The 16,408-nt window shown below is 39.4% G+C and overlaps 1 protein-coding gene across 1 annotated transcript in view; it reads left to right on the top strand.

Annotated features, from left to right (window-relative positions):
• Nucleotides 1-12,832, top strand: part of mon2 (MON2 homolog, regulator of endosome-to-Golgi trafficking) — a 44,578-nt gene extending 31,746 nt beyond the window's left edge. Inside the window, exons 22-34 of the mRNA XM_017485689.3 lie at nucleotides 211-386; nucleotides 1,318-1,480; nucleotides 1,626-1,919; nucleotides 2,451-2,649; nucleotides 3,731-4,368; nucleotides 4,817-4,960; nucleotides 6,423-6,551; nucleotides 6,778-6,968; nucleotides 7,372-7,432; nucleotides 9,054-9,177; nucleotides 9,652-9,859; nucleotides 11,644-11,726; nucleotides 12,106-12,832. Of these exons, the coding sequence (XP_017341178.2) occupies nucleotides 211-386; nucleotides 1,318-1,480; nucleotides 1,626-1,919; nucleotides 2,451-2,649; nucleotides 3,731-4,368; nucleotides 4,817-4,960; nucleotides 6,423-6,551; nucleotides 6,778-6,968; nucleotides 7,372-7,432; nucleotides 9,054-9,177; nucleotides 9,652-9,859; nucleotides 11,644-11,726; nucleotides 12,106-12,269 (2,574 nt within the window). The 3' untranslated portion in view covers nucleotides 12,270-12,832. The remainder of the gene's footprint in view (nucleotides 1-210; nucleotides 387-1,317; nucleotides 1,481-1,625; nucleotides 1,920-2,450; nucleotides 2,650-3,730; nucleotides 4,369-4,816; nucleotides 4,961-6,422; nucleotides 6,552-6,777; nucleotides 6,969-7,371; nucleotides 7,433-9,053; nucleotides 9,178-9,651; nucleotides 9,860-11,643; nucleotides 11,727-12,105) is intronic.
• Nucleotides 12,833-16,408: the final 3,576 nt, after the last annotated feature.

Here is a 16,408-nt window from a genome sequence, read left to right as displayed (position 1 = left end):
TTTTCCTTTAATTTATCATTGTTTGTGACCTTGAAGTATGAAATGAATAAAATATGCAAACAAAAATGCAGAAAGTGCATATCATATGTCATAAACCAACTAATCTCTTCCAGGACTCTGTGTTAGCTTTAACCTAATTTGTATTAAATAGTATATGCATTTTCTTTGATAGTTTGTGGATGCCTTGATCTAGTGTCGTTATGTTCACAGAGACTGCAGCTCCTGTTGCTGAACCCTCTGAAGGAGCTTTCTAACATCCTACACCCTGATATCAGGCAGAAGCAGCTTGAGTGTGTGCTGCAGATTTTGCAGAGTCAAGGAGACAGCCTTGGCCCAGGCTGGCCTCTAGTGCTGGGGGTCATCGGAGCCATTCGCAATGATCAAGGGTGAGACACGCACAAATACACTCACAGTCTACTTTATTAGGTGCACCTATACAACTACACATTCATGCAGTTATCTAATCAGCCAATCATTTTTTATGCAGCGCAGTGCATAAAAAAATCATGCAGATATAGGTCAAGAGCTTCAGATAATGTTCACATCAAATATCAGGATGAAGAAAAAGGGTCATCTGTACCCATTATAGCCTTATATTTCTGTTCTCGGCTCACAGGAGAGGAACCTGATGTGGTCTTCTGCTGTTGTAGCCCATCCACATCAATCTGATGTGTTGTGTGTTCTGAGATCCTTTTCTGCTCACCATGGATGTAAGGAGTGCTTATTTGAGTTACTATTGACTTCCAGGCAACTCAGACCAGTCTGGTCATTCTCCTTTGATGGCTCTCATCAACAAGGTGTTTCAGCCTGCAGGCCCTTCACACACAGGAAGTTTTTATTCCTTCCCGCACCATTCTGTGTAAACGCGAGACTGTTTTGTGTAAAAATCCCAGGAGATCAACAGTTTCTGAAATGCTCATAATAGCCCACCTTGCCCCAACAACCATGCCACGGCTAAATTCACAGAGATCACCTCTATTTTTTTTCTTCTTTTCACTCTGATGTTTGATGTGAACATTAACTGAAGCTCTTGACCTGTATCTGTATGATTGTTTATGCACTGTGCTGCTGCCACATGATTTCTTGATTACATAACTGCATGAATGTGCAGGTGTACAGATGATCCTGATAAAGTGGATGGTGAGTGTATCTCCTTAAAGAGAAGTCTGTACAAATGTTTGTAGCAACAAGTTTATTCTGTACATGTGTGATGCAGTAAGACTAGGCAGTGGTATGATTTTGGCAATCTTAACTGATGTTTTTATTTTTTTTGCTACTGCTTTCCGTTTCCCAAGTTATCTTTGCTTTGGTTTTTAGTGAATCCTTGATCAGAACAGCCTTCCAGTGTCTGCAGCTGGTCGTGACAGACTTCCTTCCCACTATGCCTTGCACGTGCCTGCAGATCGTTGTTGACGTAGCTGGCAGCTTTGGTCTTCAAAACCAGGAACTGAACATCAGCCTGACCTCTATAGGCCTTCTGGTGAGAGTACTTCTACCATCTCCTATGTTTATACACTGACTTTAAAAAACTGCTCACAAAATCATATTTTTGGAACAAAAACATTTCCAGTTTATTTGAATAGATGCGTAACATGTGCCACACCTCTCCTTTATCCTTTCTTTAGTGGAACATCTCAGACTATTTCTTCCAAAGGGGAGAGAAAATTACAGAGGAGCTGGAGAGGGAGGAAGCCATTCTGATCAAACAGGCCCATGAAAAAGGGGAGCCTCTGAATAGACCCTTCCATCCTGCTCCACCGTTTGACTGTCTGTGGTTGTGTCTTTATGCCAAACTGGGAGAGCTGTGTGTGGATCCTCGGCCAGCTGTCAGAAAAAGTGCAGGCCAAACAATGTTTTCAACAATCGCTGCCCACGGAACCCTGCTACAGCAACCCACATGGCACATAGTAGTGTGGAAGGTACCCTGTTAACACGCTGATGGAATACTCGTTACTCTTGTAAAGCATTATACATGATAAAATATAAGTGATAAAAAATCCTAAATAAATCAAAATAATTTAATATTTTAGCATTTTCAAAGTAGACACGCTTTTTATCTAGAATTTCCAGAAATGTATTCTTGGCGTTTCTCAACTGATTTCTTGAGGAATTTCCCTGAGATGCTTTTTAAACAGTATTAAAGGAATTCTCACCAACGCTGGACTCTTATCAGCTGCTTTTCAGAATATTTCGCTCCGAGTCGTCCGTTTAAAAAAAAAAAAAAAAAAAAAAAAAAAAAAATTGTAAATAAAATGTTAGTTTTCTAATGAAAGAAATGAACATATCGGCACGATTATATTTTTGTCTACAACACCGATTTCAACCATTTAATCACACACCTTCAGATCAAAAGGCTTTTAAGATCATGAGAAACATTTCAGTCTCCAAACTTTTGACTGGTAGTGTATATCTGAGAATTTACCTTTGCGGTACTATGCTGTAACTTGCAGGTGCTTTTCCACTTACTGGACTGTGTGAGGAAGTCATCCACCACCGCTGATAAGGAGAAGATCGAATCAGGGGGCGGAAACATCCTTATTCACCATTCACGTGACACTGCAGAGAAGCAGTGGGCGGAGACCTGGGTCCTGACCTTGGCTGGTGTAGCACGAATCTTTAACACCAGGAGATACCTGCTGCAGCAACTTGGTGAGAACTGAGCAGAAGTTTCTTTGACACAGAAATACAAAAATGTATCAATTCAATCTTATTCTTGATATCCAAGAGACAATGTCTGGAACAATGGTGTCTGGAACAATTTAAGTGGAGTTTGGGTGATTGTTTCAAATATTAGAGCATCTTTTTTGCGCACATATGACTGACCACTGCAGAGACTTTGCCTTCATCCGTCATGCATGTACAAAACCAACCGGTACAGAAATTCTGCAAACAAATATGGTGTCAAGAATAATGAAATGAAATGTATGTACATATGGCTCTGAAGAGTAAATAAACAGCAATAGATTTAACCAAATAAATATTTGAAATGACCAAATTTTCTTTTAGGTATCCTGTCGTGCAAATTTATAAGGAAATTGACTGGTATTTTTTATTTATTTATTTATTTATTTATTTTAATGTATAAAAAAAATTTCACGTATCTTGGAGAACATGCCACATTTTCTACTGTATGTGGACACCTGACCATCACACCCATATGTTCTTGTTGAACATCCCATTCCAGATTTAGTCCCCACGTTTCTGTTATAATAAGCTCCACTGTTCTGGGAAGGCTTTCTCAAAATCAAAGGATTTTGGAGCGTGGATGTGGGGATTTGTGTTCATTCAGCTGTAAGAGCATTAGTGAGGTCAGGCATTGATGTCGGTTGAGGAGGTCTGGGGTGCAGTCAGCGTTCCAGTTCATCCCAGAGGTGTACAGTGGGGTTGAGGTCAGGACACTCAGATGGGGAAGGCCCACATATGGCTGTGATGGTCAGATGTCTCCAATTTTGGGGAGGGTTGGTAATATTAAATGTGCTCTTCTAGATCTAACCTTTTGTATAAAAGATTGTGTGCCTAAGCCTGTTGCACAGTACTATACATTCACTAAAATTCCAGATGCAGCTCTAAATTAAACAGCATTTATGACGATGATAATTATTCTTCTCAGATAAGCGATGAGTATGACCACAGTCACTGTTTTTTTTTGTTTTTCTATACCAGTTTGTCTTATCATGTTTATTGAATATATATTCTTGTGGCTAATTCTTTCCAAAAAACACTCATGTAGGTGATTTCTTCAAAGCATGGGAGGTGCTATTGGACCACATCCAGTCTGCAGCTCTCAGCAAAAATAATGAAGTCTCTCTGGCTGCTCTCAAGAGTTTCCAGGAAATTCTCCAGCTAGTGACACCGGTTAAAGATGTGGAAAAACCTGACTCTTTGGGTTCTGTGGACCTTCCGCCTGTCCCCATGGTGGACTCTCTCACATCCTCAGGCCCCGGGAGACCCCTGACTCGTTCAGACTCTCTAGCAGATCGGCTAGCTCAGCGTTACAATGCCCAGCCTCAGCCTCCTCTTCCTGGGGAAGAGTTGGATGATTCTGCACTGTGGTGGTCAGCTTGGAGCACATGGTACCGAACGGGCACAGAGTGCACACGACCTCCAAATGGCGGTGCTGATAAATTGGCATTTGTGCCCAGTCAGCCATTTCTGACTGCGTTGATCCAGATTTTCCCTGCTCTGTACCAGCACATAGCAGGTGGCTTTAGCATGGAGGACTTGCGTAAGCTGGGCGTTATCCTGCACGGAGCAGTATCTGTACCCATCAGCTCAGACGCTTCACCGTTCATTCTGCCTTCCTATACAGAGGCAGTGCTCACCAGTCTGCAGGAGGCTGTTCTCACAGCGCTCGATGTGCTACAGAAGGTGAGGATTGTGATGCCAATATTGTGCCACAAAGATTAGAATTTTTGTTTTCTTTCCATTGCATAGATATGGATTTGAATATGGAGTTTATTCCATTTCAGATGAAACATGATTAATTGTGACCATTGCACATCTTACTACAGTCAGTACAGAAGTACGTGCGTGCGTGTGCATGTATTGAGCTCTTGGTGAGGACCAAACAGGACCAAATGTCCTCACAACGATATAATAAACATCAGTTTACCTTCCAGTCAACAGGTCCTCACAAAAAATAAGATCACAAAAGATACAGTTTTTTGAAAAAGTAAAAGAGCCGAAATATTTCACGCTAGTTACTGCAGTTAAGGATAGGTGTAGATATAGCATTATTTAGTATTCCATTATATCAACGGACAAAGCCTGCATAAACATGCTTGCACATGTACATCTATGTGTTATATTTTCGCAGGCAATTTGTGTGGGCCCTGAGACGCTGCAGGTGATGTACCCTGCCATTTTTGAGCAGCTCCTGCAGTTTGTTGAGTTCTCTTGCAAGCCACCGCAGTATGGCAAAATGGAAACCAAACATGTGGCTAATGCTAAATATAACCAGGTTAGTGTATTGTCCCCACACCATATAACTTACTCTGCAATAATCCTGCACAGAATAATTCCTATTACTTTTAATGGCATGAATCAGGATTTCTTTAAAGCTGTTTTGTGATAAAACAATAAAAGCGCTATATGAATAAAATTGAATCGAATGAATATAAAAGAACCAACCCATTTCTACAGTTCTTACTAATGTTTTGTCAAATTATTAGCTTTCTTTTTACATGAACTAAGATATTTCGGTTGGGATTGGTTAAATATTAAGCATTTACAGTATTTTTTTATGTATTCATATAGTGTCTTGTCAATTTACGGAGGCCCTAAGGGGATATGTGGATAGAAAAAATATGAGATGGGAGGAAAATTTATATTTCAGTGCTTTTGCTTTCGCTCGCAAAACTTTCGTGTTCCCCTGAGAAACGCTGTGTTCTGTAAAATTTTTTTTTTTTATGTGTGTGTTCTTTCACATTGTTTTTGTGTCCATCAGGTGAACACAAAAGCATTGAAATATAAATTTTCCTCCCATCTCAGTTTTTCTCCCTTCACCTTAGGGGCTCCGTATAAATTGCCTTTGAATGTGGTTGATAATTTCTAATGGATCGGGGTAATGATTGGGACATTTTTCTTTGTACTTATCCGAACGACTTTGCACTTTAAAATTCCTTCTCAGGACGTCATCATTAAGGAAGCCGAGTTTCGTCATCTTATTCTCTCTCTTATTTGATCCCTTTCTCTTCTTTCTCTTCTACACCCTTTTCAACTCACTTCTGTTATTGTAACATGGTCACTCATAATCTTGGCCCTGATTATTTCCTCCCTCATTTACTTCATGTACCTTACTGTAAGGCTGTGGTTTTCACAATACTTTGATCATTTCAGTCTGCAGTGTTCTGTCATTAATCTTTGCTGCCATGTAAAACGGGTAATATTTGACCACTCTTCTCTCATTCTGTTTTTTTTTTTGTTGTTGTTTTTTTTGTACTTGTCATATGGATCCACTATAGATCCAACTGTTTGCACCGGTGAGTTTCTACCACCCCTCTTTGTCCCCTTTCAGCATAATGAAGTTCACTGGCAAAACTTGTGATGTACAAGACTACTTCCTCTTGTCTTTTTGCCTCATTGTCATAGTTGACACTCATCTTTATGTTCTTCTTTTTCTTTACCAACATTGTTTTGTTTTGTTTTGTTTTTTTTTACTTGTGTGTGCGGCCTAAACAACTCCAAATATTTTTAGTCAGTTTCTGTACAGCTTTATCCCACTGTAGGGCAATGTATTATAAGGTTTTGATTTTATGTATGTTTGTGTCTGTCTGTCTATATGCTTTGCTTTAATTAATGTCAGGCTTTTTATTTGGTTTTGCTATCGGATTCTATGTACAAAATGCCTTTTGTGTTTGTTTATTTATTTATTTATTTATTTATTTGCTTGTTCCCATATTTCTGTCTCTGTCTTTCTATAGGCTGAGTGGGTTGCCTTAAATTATGTGCCGTTTGCTGAGAGGTCTCTTGATGTGGTGGTAGACCTGTATCAAAAAACTGCTTGTCACAAGGCTGTTATCACTGAGAAAGTCTTAGAGCACATCATTAAGGTAATTATGTTTATTTCTGCACCAATTATCACACTGTCGCTCACGGATTACATGTTACACCTGCTTACAGCTGGTTCTGGTGTCCACAAATGTTTGGCCATATTTTTTGTGTGTTACATACATATATATATATATATATATATATATATATATATATATATATATATATATATATATATATATATATATATGCGGGTTTGTGTGATCTTTGTAATTGTTGCCGTAGACTCTGACGATGCCTTTAGGCCTGAAGTACGCATGTCCTGCTGAAAGCACGTGGAAGCTGTCGGTCTCGTCTCTGCTCAAAGTTCTTTCCATCGGCCTTCCAGTTGCCCGGCAACATGCTTCCTCGGGCAAATTTGACACCATGTGGCCTGAGCTGGCAAATGCCTTTGAGGACTTCCTTTTCACTAAAAGGTATGTGTGCAGCTATTGTGTAGCTTACATACAGTAAAGCATGTATTAGTGGTTACCACATTTGCCTCGCACCTCCAGGGTTGGGGGTTCAAATCCCGCCTCCACCCTGTGGCGCGCTTAGTCTGCATGCTCTCCCCATGGTTCGCGGTTTTCCTGTGGGTATGCCGATTTTCCTCCCCCAGTCCCAAGACTCACGTTGTAGGCTGACTGGCATTTCCATATTGTCTTTAGTGTGTGAATGTGTTTGTGATTGTGCCCTGCGATGGGTTGGCACCCTGTCCGGGGTTTCGCCCTCCTTGTGCCCCGAGCTCCCTGGAATAGGCTCCAGGCTCCTCGGTGACCATGTGTAGGATAAGCAGTATGGAAAATGGATGGATAACATGACAATCATTTTTGTCTACAGTACACCACCTGATAACCTGTCCATTCAAGAGTTCCAGAAAAATGAAAACATTGATGTTGAGGTAAGATTTTACCTTTCAGTTTCCAATCTGGAAAAATTATTATATTTAAATATTAGACATTTAAAAATAGCTTTTTCTATCATTCTACAGAAATATCAGTAGATGTAAATACACCCTTGGCCTCAGAAGCAAGTATTGCCCCCTTTAGCAGAAATAACTTCTTGTAGGTGTTTTGCATAATTGTCCATCAGTCTCTGACATCGGCTTGCTGGAATTTTAGACCACTCTTCCATGCAATATTCTTTCAGGTGCAAGACGCTTGAGGGTTTTCTTGCATGTACGGCCCGTTTCAAACCCCTCCACAACATTTCAATGGGATTCAAATCCAAGCTTTGACTAGGCCACTCCATAACCCTCCATTTCTTCTTTTTGAGACATTCCTTGGTAGATTTACTAGTGTGCTTAAGATCATTATCCTGTTGAAAATTCCACTTTCGGTTCAACTTCAACTTTTGGACAGATGGCCTCACATTATCTTTAAGCACTCTTTAATATGATGCAGGATTCATAGTTGAATCAATGAATGCAAGCTGTGTAGACCCTGAGGCAGTGAAGCAACCCCAAACCATAACATTTCCACCACCGTGCTTCACAGTTGGTATGAGGTGCTTCTCCTGAAAAGCTGTCTTTGGTCTGACATGTCTGCTGTTACTATGGCCAAACAACTCTATCTTTGATTCGTCTGTCCAGAGCACATTATTCCAGAAGGCCTGGTCTTTGCCTATATGCTCATTGGCAGACTGTAATCCTGCAAAGCCTTTTTCCTGGCATGCCTCCCATGCATGTCAAATTTGTGCAATCTCTTTCTGAATGTAGAAGCATGCACTTTGACACCAACAGTTGCAAGACTTACTAACAGATCCTGTGATGAAATTTTGGGGGTTCTTGGAGACTTCTTTTCGCATCAGATGGTCTGCTCTTGGGCTGAATTTTCTGGGATGGTCAGTCCTGTCATTTGAAATCTGTGCCATTTGTAGATTATTTTTCTTACAGCGGAATGATGTTTTTGAAATAATTTGGAGATATTTTTAAATCCTTTGCCAAACTCATAAGTATCCACAACCTTTTTTCTGAAGGCCTTACTGAACTCTTTAGATCTTGGCATGATGACACCACACACCTCAATAACAAAGGGATCACCAGACACTAAACATGAGAGGGGTATAAATAAGTCAGGTTCCACCTGCAGTGCCTAAGCAGCTTCTAATCACTGGCACCCAATCTTCTACACCTGATTCTAATTTTATGGATTGTGATAAGGTGTGATAAATGTGGGCGTGTACTTACTTTTTTCATGTGACTGATCTGTTTTTGGGGTATTTTTGTTCATTTAAATTGTGAAAATTACTACAAAATGTCAATTGTATGTGTTATTTGATAGTGTATCACTTTTATTAATAGGCACTGTTTCAAAGTGGATCAAATGTTTGCTTGTCCAAATATGTAATATATATATATATATATATATATATATATATATATATATATATATAATTGCCATGAGGTGTAGATATTTTTTGAGATGATAGATAGATAGATAGAGATGTTTTGCATCTGAGAAGTTTAAGAAAGTTCTAGTTTTATTGATTTTGGTGTCATTTTTGTGTGTTTTGTCCTCTAGGTGGTGCAGTTGATCAGTACAGAGATTTTGCCATACGCCAATTTCCTCCCCAAAGAGTTTGTCAGTCAGATCATGGCCATGCTCAACAGAGGGTCCATCCATTCTCAGCCCTCTTCCTTTACAGGTAGAGGATACATTAGGCACAGTGTTTGGAATACATTTATCTATCTATGCATGTATGCATTTAATTTAGGTATGTGTGCTATATAGTTTGAATAGCATAAAGTATCAAGCCATTTTCAGTGCCGATTATTAATGTAGGTTATTTTCCAGTTTTATTACCGTTATACAGTGTACTTTAAAATAATATAAATTGGACACCAAGGGGCATTTTTGACATTATACTAACATTGACATTATAAATATGCTAACATGATATTTAATGTTTAACATATGTGACTGCCAGAAACTTGGTATTGTATTATAAAAACTAAAGTGTATGTGGCAGTGATTTTGCAACACTGCAGTTGCATCAGAAGTAGTAGCCTGTTTTACAGGTCTATGTTAATGCTGCTATTGTTTAATATCTTAATATCTTTGTTTATTGCTATGTACCTGTACGATATAGTAAAAACCTCTCATGTTGTGGTGCTTATAGAAGCAGAGATTGATATCCGTATGCGAGAAGAGTTCTCTAAGGTGTGTTTCGAGACACTGTTACAGTTCTCCTTCAGTAACAAAGTGAGCACACCACAGGAAGGCTACATCTCCCGCATGGCCCTCTCAGTGCTGCTGCACAGAGCTCAGGACGTGCTGCGCCGATACGTAGAAGATGAGAGGCTTAGCGGCCGCTGCCCCCTCCCCAGGTCATTCTACACAAACAGACATACACATACACAGAAATATGCACTGGAGTCCTGCGATGACTTTAACAGAGACAGTTCACTCTTGAACCAGACCGATAACAGTCTTCTCACTGGCTTCCACTGTCTTTTTTTAATCTTAAATGTACAGTGGTGCTTGAAAGTTTGTGAACCCTTTAGAATTTTCTATATATATATCTGCATAAATATGATCTAAATTACAATCAGATTTTAACACAAGTCCTAGAAGTAGACCAAGAGAACCCAATTAAACAAATTAGATAAAAATATTATACTTGGTCATTTATTCGTTGGGGGAAATGATCCAATATTAAATATCTGTGAGTGGAAAAAGTATGTGAACTGTTAGGATTAGCAGTTCATTTGAAGGTAAAATTAGATTCAGGTGTTTCCTGTCATCCCAATGACTGAAATCAGGTGTGAGTGAGCAGAGAACAGGGATCTATCAAAGTCTGGTCTTCGCAACGCATGTTTGTGGAAGTGTATCATGGCATGAACAAAGGAGATTTCTGAGGACCTCAGAGAAAGAGTTGTTGATGCTCATCAGGCATGAAAAGGTAACGAAAGCAATTGGACTCTACCAGTCCACACTCAGACAGATTGTGTACAAATGGAGGATATTCAAGACAATGTTACTCTCCCCAGGAGTGGTCAGCTAGCAAAGATCACTCCAAGAGCAAGACATATTATACTCTGCAAGGTCACAAAGGAAACCAGGGTAACTTCTAAACAACTAAAGGTCTCTCTCACATTAGCTAATGTTCATGAGTCCATCAGGAGAACACTGAACAACAATGGTATATATGGCAGGGTTACAAGGAGAAAGCCACTGCTCTCCAAACAGAACATTGCTCATGTTGACAAGCCAGAGGTCTATTGGAAAAATGTTTTACGGATGGATGAGACCGAAATAGAACTTTTTGGTTTAAATGAGAAGGGTTATGTTTGGAGAAAGGAAAACACAGCATTCTAGCATGAGAACCTTATACCATCTGTGAAATTTGATGTTAGTAGTATCATGGTTTGGGCCTGTTTTGCTGCATCTGGGCCAGGACGACTTGCCATCTTTGATGGAACAATGAATTCTGAATTATACCAGCGAATTCTGAAGGAAAATGTCAGGACATCTGTTTGTGATCTGAATCTCAAGAGAAAGTGGGTCATGCTGCAAGACAACAACCCTAAACACACAAGTCATTCTACCAAAGAACGGTTAAAGTAGAAGAAAGATAATGTTTTGGAATGGCCAAGTCAAAGTCCTGACCTTAATCCAATAGAAATCTTGTGGAAGGACCTGAAGCAAGCAGTTCATGTGAGGAAACCCACCAACATCCCAGAGTTGAAGCTGTACTGAGGAAAGGAATAAAATTCCTCCAAGACGATGTGCAGCACTGATCAACAGTTACCGGAAACGTTTAGTTGCAGTTATTACTGCGCAAGGGGGTCACACCAGATACTGTAAACAAAGCTTCACATACTTTTACCACTCACAGATATGTAATATCAGATCATTTCCCTCAATAAATAAATTACCAAGTATAATATTTTTGTCCCATTTGTTTAATTGGGTTCTCTTTATCTACTTTTAGGACTTGTGTGAAATTTATGTATTTATGCAGCGATACAGAAAATTCTAAAGGGTTCACAGACTGTCATGCACCATTCTGTACTGCACTGTGTGTTCATGGTTTCACAGCCCCTGATTTTATGGATATTATGTGCATTGTGTGACACTAATCTTTTCGTGTTTTCTTTTCTTCTCTTAGGCAACAAGTGACCGAAATCATTTTTGTTTTAAAAGCTGTTAGCACACTCATGGATTCCCTCAAAAAGACAAAGCCTGAGAATGGCAAGTATATTTTTATTATTAACATAAACCATTTGCTTTTTCTTGTTTCGGGTTTGGAACTGTTAGGTGTTGTTTTACAACTGTTAATTTTGTGTAAGTAAATGTAAATATGTAAATGTAATGTGTTCATTTTAATGTAGGGTTTTATATAAAGAATTTGAATATGTTGTATATATTAGTATTGTCATAGGGGAATGCTAATTTATTATTTCTCTTTTTTCTGCTCTTCATTCTACTTTCGGATGCACCACTGTCATGTTTAATCTTTATTTTTTTTCTTTTCTTATCTTCTGAATTTATTATCTCTCTCTCTCTCTCTCCTCTTCTTTCACTCATTCTCCATACCGCTTGCTGTGTGGCTTACATGTATATTTTGCAGTGGATGGGAATACTTGGGCTCAGGTGATTGCTCTCTACCCCACGCTGGTAGAATGTATCACTTGTTCGTCTCCTGAGGTCAGCTCTGCTCTGAAGGAGGCTCTGGGGCCTTTCAAAGATTTCATGCAGCCACCAGTGGCCAAAGTGCAGAACGGCGAGTCATGATCCATTACGTCCCACAAGCTTTTTATCCAACCAGAACCATGAATGTGACGCACCACACACACTGACTTGTTTTTGCCCCAGCGCACATTTTATTGCCTGTTTTCATGGAAACCATTACTGCCAATGGCGTCACTGTTCTCGGCTTCTTCTAACAGTAGCTCAAATTACATTATAATTGGCTGGTTGGACAGTAATAATGCGTTTTTCCGCTATATAACATTTGCAGTGTTCATTGTTTTTTCTTCTTGATTTCATCGTCCCCCCCCTCAAAAAAAAAAAAAGAAATTTCTTTACCATGACAGGAGTTAATATACAGTGTGTGGTGATAGTGTTAATGATGTAACAAAGAATCACATATTCAACATGAATGATCTCAAACCGAAGAATGGTTTTAGAAAATACAATGATTAATTAAAAAAACAGTCTTTTTGTGACATTTTCTCAACTGCAAAAAGATTTTATGCAAGATCTGATTGTAACATTCCATGTGATCTCTAGTGAGCTGGAGAAGGGATGTAATCCTGTCTGTGTACAATAAATGGTACAGTTCTATGAACACCAAATTTATTTAGTTATTTTTTTAAAATGCTGCTTTACACAATATCAGAAGGGATTTGCTAAAGCATTGCTTCACTGTAGTGTGCAATTTGAATCTGCAGTTGTCATTCCGGCTGGTAGGGTGGCGCAGTGGGTACCGTCACAGCGTGGTAGCTCCCATGGTCCCTGGGTCGATCCTGACCTTGGGTTACTTTCTGTGCAGAGTTTCACCTGTTCTCACCTGACGGTTTCCTCCAGCCTCACAACAACATGCCTATAGGTGAATTGGCTAATCTAAATTGCCCCTAGGTGTGAATAAGTATATGAAAAGTATAAGAGAAACACTGGTTTAGGATGCCCTACCATGGACTGAAGATCTAAACCAGTGTTTCTCAACCAAGAGTCCGTGGATCCCTTGTTTGTGGGATTGTTTCTAAAAATATTAAAATATCTGTAAGTGTAAGTGGATTTCCAAGTATACTGTAAATACATATTCAGGCGCATTTAAATTCAGAAGGCTGCAGACTTACTGTTTTGTTTTGTTTTAATGAGCCTATATGTTCAGTCATGTGTATTAACAACTCTCTCACTAACGTAGCTGAGCTTGCTCATGCTGGAGCACCCTCAATCTGTGTTTGTGATGTTATTAGCACAAGGTTTGCATTGTGTCCAACACTGATGGGTTAAATAAACAAATGATCATTCAGAGTGATAATCAACTTGAGTGTAATGTTAGCAAGAAAACGTGTCAGTATGTTACTGTTCATTCCAGGCTGCAAGTCAGTCGATCGCAGAAATACACACAAAACCAAGGAAACTTTGCATTAATCAGAGGGGCTTGCAGTTTTTCAAAATTACTGCAGATTTTCCACAGATTTGGACCAAGACGCGTCATGTGACATCATCGCAACACGCATTCAGCCAAAGCCCTCTTCGATTCACATTCTTGGAACATGAGTATAGCTAAAAGGTCTCATTTACCAACAAACATCACTGTATTTTTTCGGCAATTGAAGTACTTTCCCTCAACACAAAGAATTCTGCAAATCGCATCACAAATGTTGATAAAAGCCACAACAATATCCAGCATTTTTGGCCACAACAATCACAAACAAAAACTCACTCCTGTACAGACTGGCAAAAAATACCATTTCAAACTCAACATTATTGGCTGAAGTGAAATTTCTGGGTCAGTGTGTAATGTGAAATGTTGATGTCAGTGTATATAAATGTCACTGATAATGTTAATGCAATATGAAGTCTGAGAGCACTGGTGAAAAAGCTTCTATTTTGCATTCTTTTCTAATTTAATACAACAATTTTCATTACATATTATGCTACCGACAACAACCTAAGTGAAAAGTTCATATTTACATGAATTTCTGAGTTTCTAGGTATTTGGTCCATCCCCCTTTTTTTTTTTTTTTTTTTTTTTTTTTTTGCTTTAATGACACTGCACTCGAGCTGGATTCAGAGAGTCGTCTGAACATACGCTTCAATAGAAGAGATTAGACACGAAGAAAATAGGACTTTTTGTACGAAGCATAACATGATCGATATCACACATTTGCTTTCATTTAAAAACACAGACCTAGAAATAGTGCAGAATCCTGAATGTTAACTCTTCAAGATATTGAACATTTACTTTCTTTCTTTGAAATATTAAAGAAAAAAAAATTCGGTTTGATCTCAGACTTTTGAACCCAACTATCTACTATAGTTATATATTAGTATGTAGTACTGTATATACATATTATATGAGGGTTCTACAAGGATCAGACAGAGTATGCTTAAGGGTCCATGACTTACTGAGAAATATTCACAACCACTAATGAATACTCATAGTAGAATAACTCTAATAATAACATGAACACACATTTTCTATCCAGGTGGAAGTTGCTTTTGTGTAAAAACGCTTGAAATCACAGACTTGAGCCTTGTTTCATTCCAAGATTTGCCTTAAGTGCATCATAAAGTAAAACTGAATGGCTTTCTCAGCTGATTTTGTGCATTACATTGCTTGAATTAGTCTCACGACTCTAGTATGACGAAATGGAGTGGGCGGGGCTTTCTTTCATCTGGTTGGCTAGACATTGAGCCAATGGCATGTCTGAAAACGCGTAGTCCGCTCTACAACTGCTTACGCAGATCTACAACTCTCCGGCATGACTGAGGAGGAGGAGGAGGAGGAGGAAGGTAGGTACGTACGTACGTACGTAGGTGTGCTCTCCATCTGTACAGCAAGGCTATCAAGGCTATTCAGCAGCCTCAGCTCCATTCTACTGAGATCCTCTGAAGTGGAACATCTCGTCTGTGGACTGCAGAGTGCCATGTCCTAGCTGAGGTAGTAGTTTGTGCTGTTGGATGGGATGTGAGATTGCCCGCTTATGGAGGTGACTGCGCAAGCTACTGCCTTGCTAGTGCTGGTCATTAACTTCACACACTGGAGCTCTACACAGTAGCGCCATGGAGCAGTTTTGCGGAACATTGTGTACGATTGCGCTGCACGCAAGCCTACCGCAGCAGAAGACTGAACATGTGTCGTGTGTGATCTCTTCTTGTGTTCTGTCGTTCATTAAAGGATACTTATTCCTCAGTGAATCCGCTTTTCTCGAAAGACGACTTGATCAGGTTAAAGTGAATAATGTGGGTGTTGTTTGCGAATGTGAAAAAGCACTAGGATGCAGGTATTTAGTGTTTTTTTTTTTTTTTCATTACTAATATAATTACATATTTGGGGGGTTTTCCCCCCCTCATTAAAATAGCATGTGTTATGTATAAGCCTATGTCTGATTTTGAGGTGTTTTTATTTTTGTTTTTTAACCCCCCCCCATGAATTGATTATTTCCCCTATAATGCATATGGGTACATTTGGTGAACAGCTGGAACCACACTGGACATCTTGATTGCTATAAGGACTGATTGGTTTGTAATGTTCTGTTCATTCTAAACGAACTACTACTACATTTAAAAATTATTACATCTATCTATCTGTCTGTCTATCTATTTGTCTGTCTGTCTGCAGTGGAACCTTGAATCCAGTTTTGGTTCCTGGTCGAAGTCAGCTGACCTCCAAAACACTAATCATGGTGATCTAACTTCTTGTTATAGGTTGTACCTTTACCATTTTGTTTGTAGTATAGTTTAATCAGTTCTAACCAATTGTTGGTACTGATTAAATTGAGCTGAGGTTTCCTCCTACACGTGCACGCGCACACACATACAATCAATCATTGAAAGTTGTCTTATTAAAAGTTGTCTTCTTTCAAGTAGACACATATTTACAATCTGGATCCTTATAGCCGAAGTGTCCATTTTCCACAGAAGGATTTCTCCGAGCCCCTCCTTTGGGCGTCACGCCAGTGAGCATGTGGGTGACCTTGAGGATCCGTCCTCCCACACTTGGTGCTCGGTGTGATTATACACTCAGAGAGTGAGTGAAAGAGAGAGAGAAAGCGAGAGAAAGCCATGTCCACTGTGAACATACCATCAGGTCTTCCCAAATGAGCCTTGTTTCAGATGCACCAGGGTTAGGCTGACCAGATGGCTTATCTCCTTTGGTAGTGGGTTGGTGCATCTGCAAATCACATAACTCAACACTA

Source organism: Ictalurus punctatus, chromosome 14 (genome assembly GCF_001660625.3).
Source record: "Ictalurus punctatus breed USDA103 chromosome 14, Coco_2.0, whole genome shotgun sequence".
In the NCBI taxonomy this organism is placed as follows: Eukaryota; Metazoa; Chordata; class Actinopteri; order Siluriformes; family Ictaluridae; genus Ictalurus; species Ictalurus punctatus.
Note: the sequence above shows the minus strand (reverse complement) of the source record. Positions and strands in the feature narration are given on the sequence as shown.